This window comes from Haliaeetus albicilla, chromosome 30, assembly GCF_947461875.1.
Source record: "Haliaeetus albicilla chromosome 30, bHalAlb1.1, whole genome shotgun sequence".
In the NCBI taxonomy this organism is placed as follows: Eukaryota; Metazoa; Chordata; class Aves; order Accipitriformes; family Accipitridae; genus Haliaeetus; species Haliaeetus albicilla.
Window position 1 is genome coordinate 1453414 of NC_091512.1, and position 14522 is coordinate 1467935.

The window sequence follows — 14522 nt, forward strand, 5'->3', positions numbered from 1 at the left end:
GAGGCCAGGTCAACCCCATCTGCGCGTTTACTGAGGCCTGGTCTACCATGCCTGCTTGGCTAGGGAGGCCACGTCTACGCCACCCTTGCCAGTAGAAAGGCTTGGTCTACCTGCCTGAGCGGGTAGGGAGGCCAGGTCTACCCCTCAACACCGGTAGGGAGGCCAGGTTTACCCCGCACGCGTGGTTAGGTAGACCAGGTTTACCCCACCCACTCGGGTAGGAAGACCATGTCTACCCCACCGGCGCTGGTTGGGAGGCCAGGTCTACCCTGCACACGTGGTTAGTGAGGCCTGGTGTACCCTGCCCTTGCCAGTAAGGAGGCCTGGTCTACCCGTCCCACTGGAAAAGAGAGGCCAGGTCTACCCAGCCTGCGCGGTTAGGGATGCCAGGTCTACCCCACCCATGCACTTACTGAGTACCGGAACCCCTACTGGTGCGCCGGGGTACACCTGCTGTCCCTACTGGTGTGCGGGGGTAGACCCGCCCTTCCTACCTGAGCCTCCACGTTAGGCCCGGTATCCCTACCCGACGTGCCGGGGTACTACCGGTTCCCCCACCAGTACTCCGGGGTAGTACTGGTACCCCTAAACAGTGCTCCAGGGTTGTACCGGAACCCTTAGTGTTGCACCGGAGTACACCTGTTGTCCCTACGGGCGCGCAGTGTTAGACCCAGCCTCCCTACCTGACCCTCCAGGGTAGGCCCGGTATCCCCACCTGATGCTCCAGGGTAGGCCTGGCACCCCTACCCGATGCTCCGGGGTAGTACCGGTACCTCGACTGCCACTTAGGGGTACAACTGCTGACCCTACTGTTGCTCCGGGGTACGGTATCCCTACCCAACGCTCTGGGGTAGTACTGGTTCCCTCACCAGTACTCCGGGATAGTAATGGTACAATCACCGGTACTCCAGGGTAGTACGGAACCCCTACTGGTGCTCCGGGGTACACCTGCTTTCACTACAGGCACGCAGGGTTAGACCCGACCCCCTACCTGACCCTCCATCGTAGGCCCGGTATCCCTACCTGATGCTCCAGCGTAGGCCTGGCGTCCATACCTGATGCTCTGGGGTAGTACTGGTACTCCCCACCGGTACTCCACGGTACTATCAGTAAACCCACCGGTACTCCAGGGTAGTACCGGAAGCCCTACTGGTGCGCCGGGGTACACCTGCTGTCCCTACTAGCGCGCAAATGTAGACCAACCCTTCCTACCTGACCCTCCGCGTTAGGCCCGTTATCCCTACCTGACACTCCAGCGTAGTACCGGTACCTCTACTGGCACTTAAGCGTATAACTGCTGACACTACGGGCGCGCGTGGGTAGACCCGGCCTCCCTACCTGATGTTCCAGGGTAGGCCCGGTATCCTTACCCGACGTTTTGGGGTAGTTATGGTGGCCCCACCGGTACTCTGGGGTAGTACCGGAACCCTTACTGGTGCTCCGGGGTACACCTGCTGTCCCTAATAGCACACGGGGCTAGACCCACCCTTCCTACCTGACCCTCTGCATTAAGGCCCGGTATCCCTACCCGAGGCTCCGGATTAGAACCAGTTCCCCCACTGGTACTCTGGGGTTGTACCAGAACACTTTGTGATGCGCAGGAGGCCACCAGCTGTCCCTACGGGCGCACTGGGTTACACCTGGCCTACCTACCTGACCCTCCAGGGTAGGCCCAGTATCCCTACTGGACGCTCCAGGGTAGTACCGCTACCCCCGCCGGTACTCCAGGGTTGTACTGGTACCATTACCGGTACTGCAGGGTAGTACCGGAACCCCTACTGGTGCTCCGGTGTACACCTCCTTTCCCTAAAGGGCACGCGGGGTTAGACCCGGCCTCCCTACATGATCCTCCAGGGTAGGCCCAGTATCCCTACCTGACGCTCCGGGGTAGTACCTGTACCCCCCACCGGTACAACGCGGTAGTATCAATGCACCCACTGGTACTCCGGGGTTGTACTGGAAATCTTATTGGTGCGCTGGGGTACACCTGCTGTCCCTATGGGCGCGCAGGTTTAGACCCGGCCTCCCTGTCTGACCCTCCAGGGTAGGCCCGGTATCCCTACCTGATGCTCCGGCGTAGGCCTGGCGTCCCTACCTGACCCTCCGGGGTAGTACCGGTATTCCCAGTGGTACTCCGCGCTAGTATTGGTACACTCACCGGTACTCCAGGGTAGTACCAGAACCCCTACTGGTGCGCTGGGGTACACCTGCTGTCCCTACTAGCGCGCGGGTGTAGACCCACCCTTCCTACCTGACCCTCCGCGTTAGGCCCGGTATCCCTACCCGACGCTCCGGGGTAGTACCGGTACCTCTACTGGCTCTTAAGCGTACACCTGCTGACACTACGGGCGCGCGTGGGTAGACCCGGCCTCCCTACCTGACGTTCCAGGGTAGGCCCGGTATCCCTACCCGACGTTCCGGTGTAGTTCTGGTGCCCCCACCGGTACTCTGGGGTTGTACCGGTACCATCACCAGTACTGCAGGGTAGTACCGGAACCCCTACTGGTGCTCCGGCTTACACCTGCTTTCCCATGGGTGCGTGGGGTTAGACCCACCCTTCGTACCTGACCCTCCGCGTTAGGCCCGTTATCCCTACGCGACACTCAGGGGTAGTACCGGTACCTCTACTGGCGCTGAAGCATACACCTGCTAACACTACGGGCGTGTGTGGGTAGACCCGGCCTCCCTACCTGACCCTCCGGGTTAGGCACGGTATCCCTACCCAACGTTCTGGGGTAGAACCAGTTCCCCCACCGGTATTCTGGGGTTGTTCTGGAACCCTTTGTGATGCGCCGGAGTACACCAGCTGTCCCTACTGGTGCGCTGGGTGAGACCCGGCCTCCCTACCTGACCCTCCGTGTAAGGCCCGGTATCCCTACCTGATGCTCCCGGGTAGGCCTGGTGTCTCTTCTCAACGCTCTGGGGTAGTACCGCTACCCCCACCGGTACTCCAGGGTTGTATCGGTACCATCACCGGTATTCCAGGGTAGTACCGGAACCCCTACTAGTGCTCCGGGGTACACCTGATGTCCCTATGGGTGCGCGGGGTTAGACCCGGCCTCCCTATCTGACCCTCCGCGTTAGGCCCGTTATACCTACCTGACACTCCAGGGTAGAACCGGTTCCCCCACTGGTACTCTGGGGTTGTACAGGAACCCTTTGTGATGTGCCGGAGTCCACCAGCTGCCCCTACGGGCGCACTGGTTTAGACCCGCCCTTCTTACCTGACCCTCCAGGTAGGCCTGGCGTCCCTACCTGACGCTCCGGGGTAGTACCGGTGTAGGGTTCGGCATTCGGAAGATCTCGTGATGTCACGGAAAGACGGAGGGTTAGTCGCAGCCCTATGACATATCTGTAATCCCGCCTACCCTTGTTAGTAGAAAAGGAATTAACTGCGCAATAAAAGGCGGAAGTTGGCGCTCACACTGTGTGTGTTATCTGTCTCTTTCCCTGGTCCGGGCCGACCAGTGATCTAATCATGGCACCTTGATATGTGGCTAACGCTACATAATGGTGACCCCGACGTGATTGGTCGCACTAGGCAATGATGAAGCTTGCGCAAGCGATTGAGGTATTGAAGGTATTGGTTGATGAGGTGGGTGCCCACGGAACGATAGGGAGGGGCCCCACGGGCGAATGCATCCTATGGATGTGGCGCCGGGGATGCGTTTGGTTCTCCTAGAAAGTTTTAAGCCCCCCAAAATGGGGAGAGAATCGGGAGCTTTTGCTCCAAACTGCGCTCAGGGGCGAGCGCGGAGCTGCAGAACGATTACAAACTTGGGGAAAAGTGGAGAGGGTGGTCGTGGCAGGACGGAAGGCTGGGGCGTGCTGGTTGGCGGAGCGAGCTGCTTTGTTTGCGGATGAAGCGCCGCCTCAGGAACAGCGGGAGACAGTGCCCCCAGGGACAGTAAGTCAGACTCAGACGGAGTGGGCGGCCGTGGAGCGGGCTTCACAGAGCGGTCCATCTCTGATTGAGGGCATGGATGCGGAGGGTACGGCAGAGACAGAGGTTTTTCCTGTAGTGGCGGCACCAGCGGGGACGGATGTGCCCCCTCCGCAGTATCCATGGGGGGGGTTGCGGCGGGTGGTTCAGGGTGACTCGGGGGAGTGCCTCTTGGACTGGGTTCCAGGTGGGGATGTCGGGGGAGATTTATACCATCAGTTGAGAGAGTGGGAGGAACGGCCACCCACAGAGGGGATAACTGGGAGGCAGTGGGGGTTGGAGACTGTGGCAGAGGAGGAAACACCCCCCCGTGGGGGGAATCAGGCGCCCTTACCGGGAGAGCAGACTGAGCCTTCTGAGCCTGTGCCTGCTGAGCCGTCATCTGCACCCCCTCCGGCGCTTCCTCCGGCCCCTCCCTTGGCTCCTCCTTTTCCGCCCCCCCACCCACCCACTTGCAGCGGCGCGTGTCAGCTGGCCATGGAATGGCTGCCACCAGCCGCGGCTGGCCCCCGGGCAGAACCTTCCGCTCCCCCGCCACCGCCCTTTCATCCATCCCGCCTCTCGGAACCAGAGACGGTGAAACCAACTGCGCCCACGATAGACGCGGAGCCGCCTGCAGTAGTCGCTGCGGATGAGAGGGAGAGGCATTGGAGGGGAGTAATAAAAAAAAAAATGTCCTTGTGGATGGGACTATGCTCCAAGCATTACCATACCACCAAGAATGCAGGAAGAAGGGAAACTTTACACTGAGCGCCAAGGCCCCTCGCGCGATGACACAAATGCAAGGGGTTTGGGCTGCCGGCCCTCAGGCAGCCTTGCAACCACCAGATCCGCCACTGCAGGAAGCTCCGGAGTGGACGTGGAAACCGCGATACACATTCAACATAAAGGGACCATTGAGGTTTGGGCTTAGTGCATCTTTAATGGGGCAATCTTCAACAGCTCTAAAAGGAATTCTGGTAGTCCCAGGGCTTATTGATGCAGATTATTGTGGGACTGTGAAAATTATGATTCATGTTTTAATCCCTCCTGTTTCTATTCCTAAAGGTACCAGAATAGCACAATTAGTTCCATTCAGGTCGTGTGTTCTGAACCCAGGTGAAGTACAACGTGGAGATGGTGGATTCGGCTCCACAGGGAAACCGCAGGTCTCAGAGCTGTGAATGCAGTGATGCACAGTATGGGAGCCCTGCAGCTGGGTTTGCCGTCTCCAGTTATGCTTCCAGAAGAATGGGATTTGTTAATTATAGATCTAAAGGATTGTTTTTTCACCATTCCCTTGCACCCAGATGACGCTGAATGGTTCGCCTTTTCGGTACCATCGATTAACAAGGCAGAGCCCTATAAGAGATACCATTGGGTCGTGTTACCGCAATGAATGTGCAATTCCCCCACGATGTGTCAGGTATATGTGGCCTGGGCATTAGAGCCTGTAAGAAAGCAGTTTCCTCAGTTACATTTTGATAGCGGGAAAGAACTTGCCACAGGATGAAATTTTAACTCAGTTGCAGGACATCTTAAGCCATCGCCGAGTAATAATTGCTCCTGAAAAGGTGCAAAAGGCAGCACCTTGGAAGTATTTGAGGTGGCACATAGATGCTGGCAATGTTAGAAATTTCAACGGTACATGATGTCCAGAAGCTTGTGGGAGATATCCAGTGGGTGCGGAATCTTTGTGGTATCACTAATAATGATATGGCCCCTCTGGTAGAACTCTTGGGTACGAGCACACGTGCAGATTGATACCTATCCTGCTGCCATGTGGGCTACGGCACAAACTGGAGAAAAGGCCTTACATACTGAATGACATCTTCACGCTTCTTTTGCAGTGCTGGGTATGCCTAAAGAAATTAAGACGGACAACAGCCCAGCCTATGGTTCTACACGATTTGCTCGATTTTGTAATTTGTGGGGAATTCACCATGGTACGGGTATTCCACATCTTCCCACAGGACAGCGTATTGTCGAACGGGCCAACAAACCTTAAAGAGCATGCTGCAAAAACAAAAGGGGGGAACCCAGGGCTTACTCCCAGAGGAACGATTGGCCAAAGCCTTATTTGTGCTAAATTATCTTAGATTGACAGGTGATCACAAAGACCCACGAATGGTAGTGCATCATGCTCTTTTACAGGCGAAAAGGACTCAACAAAGTACAGGAATCATGGTAATGTATAAGGACCCAGAATCCGGGAAATGGTGCGGACCAGCAGAAATAAAAGTTATTGGGAGAGGGTATATGTGTCTGCTTACAGATCGAGGCCTTCGCTGGATCCCGGCTAAGTGGGTCAAGCCATGGCTTCGCACTGATGCTGGACCTGGAATTGTCCCAATGGCAACTGACACGGCACCAGCGGGTGCTGGAGCCACTGATCCAACAGATTCTGACTAATAGAGTATTACACTTTAGAGGACTAGCGGACATTGAGTCCTTCAGGGAGGTTTTTAGAACAGCGTGCCTTATTGTATATAGAACTTGCTTTAGGTAAAAAGTGTGTTAAGCGTAATTTGATTAAACATAGTGTGATTACGGGAAGACAGTGTGGGGTAAATGTAAAAGTTAGTTAAAGCCAAAATTAGGGGTAAGGTCTATTTCCATTAATAACCTGGGAACGAGGTTGATTGTGTTTCCACAGATTCAGGACTCCTGTTGAATTTGCATGATCATCATCATCTGGAGCATCATAGATGGTGTGGCAATATGAATACCACCTCAGTCAAAAACTAATGTATAGGTCACCTTGGTTAACATAAAAGGTCAAGATTCTCTGTGCATTGCAACCGCATCACAAAGCCCATGAACCAATAGACAAGATGGCTATGAGTCATGTAGTGCACCTGGCCAGCAAGCGCATGCGTCATAGATTGCAACTGAGGCGGACTTTTGGCACCCGCTGGCTACGTGTGCTAAAACCCGTTCCTCTGCAAATGTATAAATACCGGGATTTTCCAAAGAGCATCGGGCTGGTGTATTGTAAGGCCATTGTTGCCTCTGTGGGGACGCCCACGGAAAGCTGGCACCTACAGATTGCTGGGCTGAGTTCGTGGAGCAAGATGGCACAAGAATGTATGGATGGTTCATCTTCCTCATAGTCCTCATGGTTCGGGTCATTAGGGATAACGGGTTGGCTCAAAGAATTATGGGCATTATTGTAGTTATTGTGATTTTAGCTATTGTAATAATTTTACCTTGTTCAGCTTGTTAAGTAGAAATGGCATCCCTTATAACAGCACCGGCCAGGCCATTGTAGAACGAGCACATCGAGCCTTAAAGACCCTGCTTGATCAGCTTAGGGAAGGGGAGCAGGAGGAGCCCTCCTGGTTACAGGATAACACACCTGTTCTCCGTACACAACGTCTTCTGTTAACTGCGCTAACTTCATTAAATCAGACAGTTTGGGGGGACCTGTAACAGACGGCGGCGCAACGACATTTTACGAGCACGGAAGACAAAGGCGCCTACCCGTTGGTCCGCGTGCGTGACCTTCAGACATGCCAATGGGATGGGCCGTTTGAGCTGCGTTGTCTCGGGTGAGGGTACGCCTGTGTACAGACACCTGAAGGGCTACTGAAATGGGTTCCTAGTCGTATGGTTCGTCCTGCCCTAACCTCATAGTGTTTGAGTGTTTTTTCTTACAGATTGCTGTCATCCTTTCCTGGCTTGTGACACCTTGGGTATCTGCTACAAATTTCTGGCAGTGGATGCAAAACCAATTGGTGGGCCTGATGCGTATGACATCCCTCTCAGAGCCCATCAATACGTGCCTTTATGTGATCCGGCTGTCAGAGCTCGCAGCCAGGAATCTGGGTGCCCCAGACAGTAAGCCTTAACATCAGCGTACCAACGATAAACTTTAATAGAAGTAATTCTTTCCTAGCCTTAACTTTCCATTTACCACTTGTGTGAATTCTCTGTAAAGGAGCTCTTTGCTCTGCAAGGTAAATGGGACATTTACGTGTGTTTAAGATACAGTGTTTCAACTTAGTTGTAGAAATATGCTTATGCTCATAGTACTTTACACAGTTATTTCTTTACGTGGAACTGTTCATAACCATAGAAGCTAGCTAGTCATAGGGAGGGGAGAGATGTAGGGTTCAGCGTTCGGAAGATCTCGCGATGTCATGGAAAGACAGAGGGTTAGTTGCAGCCCTATGACGTATCTGTAATCCCGCCTACCCTTGTTAGTATAAAAGGAATTAACTGCACAATAAAAGGCAGAAGTTGGCGCTCACACTGTGTGTGTTATCTGTCTCTTTCCCTGGTCCAGGCCGACCAGTGATCTAATCGCAGCACCTTGATATGTGGCGAACGCTACATACCGGTACCCCTACTGGCGCTTAAGCGTATACCTGCTGACACTACTGGAGCGCGTGGGTAGACCCAGCCTCCCTACCTGACCCTCCGGGGTAGGCCCGGTATCCCTACCCGATGTTCCGGGGTCGTTCTTGTGCCCCCACCGGTACTCTGGGGTTGTACCGGAACCCCTACTGGTGCGCCGGAGAACACCAGCTGTTCCTACGGGCGCGCTGGGTTAGACCTGGCCTCCCTTCATGACCCTCCGTGGTAGGCCCGGTATCCCTACCTGATCCTCTGGGGTAGGCCTGGCGTCCCTAGCTGACCCTCCGGGGTAGTACCGGTACCCCCACCAGTACTCTGCGGTAATATCGGTATACCCACCGGTACTCCCGGGTTGTATTGGAACCCTTACTGGTGCACCAGGGTACACCTGCTCACCCTACGGGCGCGCGTGGTTTGACCCTCCCTTCCTACCTGACCCTCTGGGTTAGGCACAATATCCCTACCTGATGCTCCGGGGTAGTACCAGTACTCCCACCGATACTCCAGGGTAGTACCGGAACTCCTACTGGTGCGCTGGGCTACACCTGCTGTCCCCACTAGCGTGCGGGGGTAGACCCACACTTCCTACCTGACCCTCCGCGTTAGGCCCGTTATCGCTACTCGACTCTCCGGGGTAGTACCGGTACCTCTACTGGCGCTTAAGCGTACACCTGCTGAACACTACGGGTGCGTGTGGGTAGACCCGGCCTCCCTACCTGACCCTCCGTGGTAGGATCGTTATCCCTACCCGACATTCCGGGGTAGTTCCTGTGCCCCCACAGGTACTCCGGGGTAGTACCGGAACCCCTACTGGTGCGCCGGGGTACACCTGCTGTCCCTACTAGCGCGCGGAGGTAGACCCGCCCTTCCTACCTGACCCTCCGTGTTAGGCCCGGTATCCTCACCCGACGCTCTGGGGTAGTACCGGTACCTCTACTGGCGCTTAAGCGTACACCTGCTGAACACTACAGGCGTGCATGGGTAGACCCGGCCTCCCTACCTGACCCTCTGTGGTAGGCTCTATATCCCTACCCGACGATCCGGGGTAGTTACGGTACCCCCACCCGTATTCCGCGGTAGTATCGGTACACCCACCGGTACTCCCGGGTTGTACCGGAACCCTTAATGGTGCTCTGGCGTACACCTGCTTTCCCTATGGGTGCGCGGGGTTAGACCCTCCCTTCCAACCTGACCCTCCGGGTTAGGCCCAGTATCCCTACCCGATGTTCCATGGTACATGGTTCCCCCACCAGTACTCTGGGGTTGTACTGGAACCCTTTGTGATGCGCAGGAGGCCACCAGCTGTCCCTACGTTCGCACTGGGTTAGACCAGGCCTCCCTACCTGACCCTCCAGGGTAGGCCCAGTATCCCTACCTGATGCTCTGCAGTAGGCCTGGTGCCCTTACCCGACATTCCGGGGTAGTACCGGTACTCCCACCGGTACTCCGCAGTAGTATCAGTATACCCACCAGTACTACCGGGTCGTACCGGAACCCTTACCTGTGCGCTGGGGTACACCTGCTGACCTTACGGGCGTGCAGGGTTAGACCCGCCCTTCCCACCTGACCCTCCGGGTTAGGCCCTGTATCCCTACCCTACATTCCGGGGTAGAACCGGTTCCCCCACCGGTACTCTGAGGTTGTACCGGAACCCTTTGCAGTGCGCCGGAGTACACCAGCTGTCCCTACACGTGCGCTGGGTTAGACCCGGCCTTCCAACCTGACCCTCTGGGTTAGGCCTGGTATCCCTACCTGATGCTCCGGGGTAGTACTGGTACCCCCACCGGTACTCCAAGGTAGTATTGGAACCCATACTGGTGCGCCGGGGTACACCTGCTGTCCCCACTAGTGTGCGGGACTAGACCCGCCCTTCCCACCTGACCCTCTGGGTTAGGCCCGTTATCCGTACCCGACGTTCCATGGTAGAACCGGTTCCCCCACCAGTACTCTGGGGTTGTACCGGAACCCTTTGTGATGCGCCAGAGTCCACCAGCTGTCCCTATGGGCGCGCTGGGTTAAACCCGGCCTCCCTACCTGACCCTACAGGGTAGGCCCAGTATCCCTACCTGATGCTTTGCGGTAGGCCTGGCGCCCCTACCCGACGTTCTGGGGTAGTACCAGAACTCCCACCGGTAGTCTGCAGTAGTATTGGTATACCCACCGGTACTCCCGGGTTGTACTGGAATCCTTACTGGTGCGCCGGGATTACCCTGCTGACCCTATGGGCGCGCGGGGTTAGACCCACCCTTCCTACCTGACCCTCCGGGTTAGGCCCGGTATCCCTACCTGATGCTCCGGGGTAGTACCAGTACCCCCACCAGTACTCCGGGGTAGTACCGGAACCCCTACTGGTGCGCCAGGGTACACCTGCTGTGCCTACTAGTCCATGGGGTAAGACCCGTCCTCCCTACCTGACCCTCTGGGGTAGGCCCATTATCCCTACCCAACGTTCCGGGGTAGTTCCGGTTCCCCCACCCCTTTGTGATGCGCCGGAGTCCACCAGCTGTCCCTACAGGCATGCTGGGTTAGACCCAGCCTCCCTACCTGACCCTCCTGGATAGGCCTGGTATCCCTACCTGATGCTCCGCGGTAGGCCTGGCGCCCCTACCCAGCGATCCGGGTTACTACCGGTACTCCCACCGCGGTAGTTTTGGTATACCCACCGGTACTCCCGGGTTGTAGCGGAACCCTTACTGGTGCGCCGGGGTATACCTGCTGTCCCTACAGGCATGTAAGAGACTGTGTTGATTTGCTGACTTGACATCGCTGCCTCCTCGACATCCTGTCGTTGTAGGGGGGTACGCACAAGATGTCCCTGAAGAAAGCCACCACATCTGCGCCTGCTGAGGTGTGCTTGCCCTCAAGCAAGGTGAGAAACCACCATCAGCACCTGGGCATGCGCCCATGGAGGAACAGGGGGTGGCACACAGGATACGGAGTTCTGAAGAAATGGGTGGACCTTTCAGAGAAATGGTGCGGACTGGAACTAATAAAAGAACTGCATACTCCCCTCTCGCTGACACGCGAAAAACCCAGACTTGGAAGACACCTGAAGGACTGTAACATCTGGATTAGAAGGAGAAGCACCTGACTGGCAGCTGAAGAACCCGACCCTCCAACACCGGCGTCGGAACCCACTCAGCGGGACGTTGCTGGCTTCGTGGTGGTGGTAACTAGTCTTGCTACCTCTCTTCCGTTCTCTTGCTTAGGTCTGTCTCTTTCCCTTCTTCCTCACTCTGTTCTATCGCAGTTATTGGTTGTTGTGGGAAATAAAAGTTGTAAGGTTGTACAGCATTTGACCTCGTTTGTGTCTTAATCTCGCTCTCGGGATCATTTAACAACCCTCCCCGATATTGGGTCGGGACATTTTAATTGGTGTCAGAAGTGGGATCCCTAGAGATGAGAGTGCTGTACTAATTTGTTGTTGAACTTTTGTGTTAATGTGTAGTCTGGCTCCTGAGAGTGAAAAGGGGGAACTAGTATATTCACGCGTGGCCCTCTCAGGACGTAATCCTCCTTTAAGTTAGTGTGTGGCTTTGAAGTTTGTGCTCTTGAGAGTGAGAAGGGGGGAATTCGGAACTATTGTGAGACCCTCTCAAGACGTTACCCCCTTCTAGTGGTGTTGATCTGTGACTGGATACTGTGCCCTTCTGAGAGGGAGACCCTCTCAGAACGCAGACCCCCTCATTTGCGTTAGAGAAAATGGATGCTCGGGAAACTGTTGGTGTTTGTGATTCTGCGCCCTCACGGGTTGAGGGAATAGAGAAACTATGTGATCTTTTAGAAGACTACCGATCTTGCCCCTCAGTCCAGGGACAAGATTGGGTGAAAAAGCACTGGTTTCAACCACAGAGTGTGGTGGATCGGATAAGAATCTTACAGAAGGAAGCTAAGGTTAAGAAAGGGAAAGGAAAAGCTATAATTTGTGTGGTGCTGGGAGCGAGTCTGGCAGCCGCGATGGAAGAGAGGAAGCAAAAGTCTGGTCAAAGTGATACGATCAGAAGTCTGCAGGAACAATTGCAAGAAAGCAAACAGTTGCTGGAGGAGGAAAGGAACCTTGTTAAGGTTTTAACGAAAAGCAACTGAAGAAGCAACTGGCGAGAGAGATGGAGAGACAGGCGGAGGTAGAAATGCCGCCTGCGGAGAAAAGGACACAGCAAATCTATCCTCAGGGGGATCTGCAAAGAGCAAAGGACACCTTAGAGAGCCCCCCCCACGTGTGTCCAATGATTAAAACAGAGTATGTGTATGAGGACAGTAGCGATGACTGTCCTCAGGTAATCACTAAAGAAGCCCCACATACAGCAACTGAATCAGCAAAAGTGAGGAAAGATTTTTCAAGGATGGCAAAGGTATCTGAGACAGAGTATGTGTGGAGAGTGTCTTTGACGGGAGGAGATGGAATCTTATTGTCAGAGAAAGAAGCTGAAGGATATTGGGGTCCAGGTGTGTTTATAACAACTGGAGATCACCAGGCCCCATGGTCACTGACTCAGAGAGCTGCGTACTGGGCTGGAGGGCTGAACCCCATGGAAAGGGGAGATCTCCTTGCCATAACCGGCACAGTGGATCAGTTAGTGGAAAGTGTGCAAAAGGCGGCATGTATCCAGATGATGTATGACCAGGAGCTCAAGCCCCATGAGGGCTCCCCGATGATGCTGCCTGTGGACCCAGAGAGGATGAGTATATCTCTGAGACCAATTGGGATCCAACTACGAGGGACAATTCTAAACACCCTCAATGGAGAAAGGACTAGGTCCACTCTGGAGGGGAGGATGTCCCCTGACCTTCGGCAGCCAGGGAGAAAAGTGTGGACATGGGGAGAGGTAGCTCAGGAGTTGACTGACTTTGGGAGAATATTCGGCCCTGTTAGTGGACCTTCTCAAAGAACTGAAAACAAGATCATACGGCGACTTACTGGGTGGCTATTAGCCCCTGGAAGACAGAGGCCCCTAAGTCGACAGGGACTGTGGCAACTAGGGCATCAGAAAGGCATTCCCCGGGACTTGATGGATGGGCTCTCGACCCAAAGATTGGAGGAGCTTGTGCAGAACTGGTCAGGGCAAAAGGCTGTTTCCAAACCAACCCCTAGTGCCCCACCCTTGATAAACCCTGAGGACAAATTAACTAAAGAGGAGAAGGTGGCGGGAAACTAGATCCTCCGCTCCCTGAAGGTGAGGGGGGAGACGGAGGGTGGATGTTTGTTAGACAACTCACCTGCAATACAAAAGGAGATTTACTGATTACTATTGCTGTAGGACCAAAGAAAAGACCAGTGACCTTTTTAATTGATAGTGGGGCACAAATTACCGCGCTAAGGAGGACTGAAGCAGAACGATGTGGGATTTCGGCTCCATCTAAAAATCTGATTGTCTTAAATGCTTTTGGGAAAACCCAATCCATGCCCATGACTCCGGCAACCCTATGGTTGCCAGGGGAGGAAAACCCGGTCAATACCATGGTGGCCGTAGGATCTTTCCAGATGAACCTTTTAGGTATAGATGTTCTGAAGGGTAGACAGTGGCGTGACACCCAGGGAAACTCATGGTCTTTTGGTGTCCCTCAGGTTAGGCAGTTAGCCGAAACATCCGGCATGGAGGTGCGTCCATTGCAAGCGGCACCTACCCTTCCCCCTTCCAAATTGCCGCTAACAGCTGCTGTACCAAATATTGCTGAATTGATAGCTGCCATTCAGGAACAATCCCACCCTGTCATGGCAACGATCGATGTTAAGGATATGTTTTTTACGGTCCCTTTACAACCTGAGGACCAGGACCATTTTGCCTTCACCTGGGAAGGACAACAGTACACCTTTACACGACTGCCCCAAGGATACAAGCTGGCTCACCATGCTCTAGCGCAAGAGTTGGAAACAATTCCCATAAAAGCAGAGGTAAAGATCTATCAGTATATGGATGATGTGCTCATAGGAGGAAGGCAGGTAGAAGAAGTTAGAGAAACCCAGAACAACATCATCACCCATTTGGAAAGTATAGGGGTGACAATTCCACCTGAGAAGATCCAGACTCCTTCAAGTGAGGTAAAATTTTTAGGAATCTGGTGGAAGGGAGGCATGACGTGTATCCCACCGGATACCCTTTCCTCTCTTGATCAGATCCAGATGCCAGAGTCAAAGAAAGACTTACAGCATGCACTAGGGTTGCTTGTGTTTTGGAGGAAACACATCCTGGACTTCTCAATTATTTCTAGACCCCTGTATGACTTGTTGTGAAAGAGAGCT

At 54.5% G+C, this 14522-nt stretch overlaps 1 protein-coding gene and 1 long non-coding RNA gene across 2 annotated transcripts; one reads left to right on the top strand and one right to left on the bottom strand.

Moving 5' to 3' along the window:
• Positions 1–637: 637 nt before the first annotated feature.
• Positions 638–9831, bottom strand: LOC138682984 (uncharacterized). Its single transcript, XR_011322791.1, has 3 exons — positions 9801–9831; positions 9371–9425; positions 638–773 (listed from the first exon to the last, which is right to left on the bottom strand). It is a non-coding gene; the product is annotated as an uncharacterized lncRNA (long non-coding RNA).
• A 2152-nt stretch (positions 9832–11983) lies between these two features.
• Positions 11984–13545, top strand: LOC138683024 (uncharacterized). The gene is given in 2 exon segments (XM_069774544.1): positions 11984–12352; positions 12355–13545. Coding segments are annotated over 2 exon segments (1452 nt in total). The 3' UTR covers positions 13438–13545.
• The last annotated feature ends 977 nt before the right edge of the window (positions 13546–14522 follow it).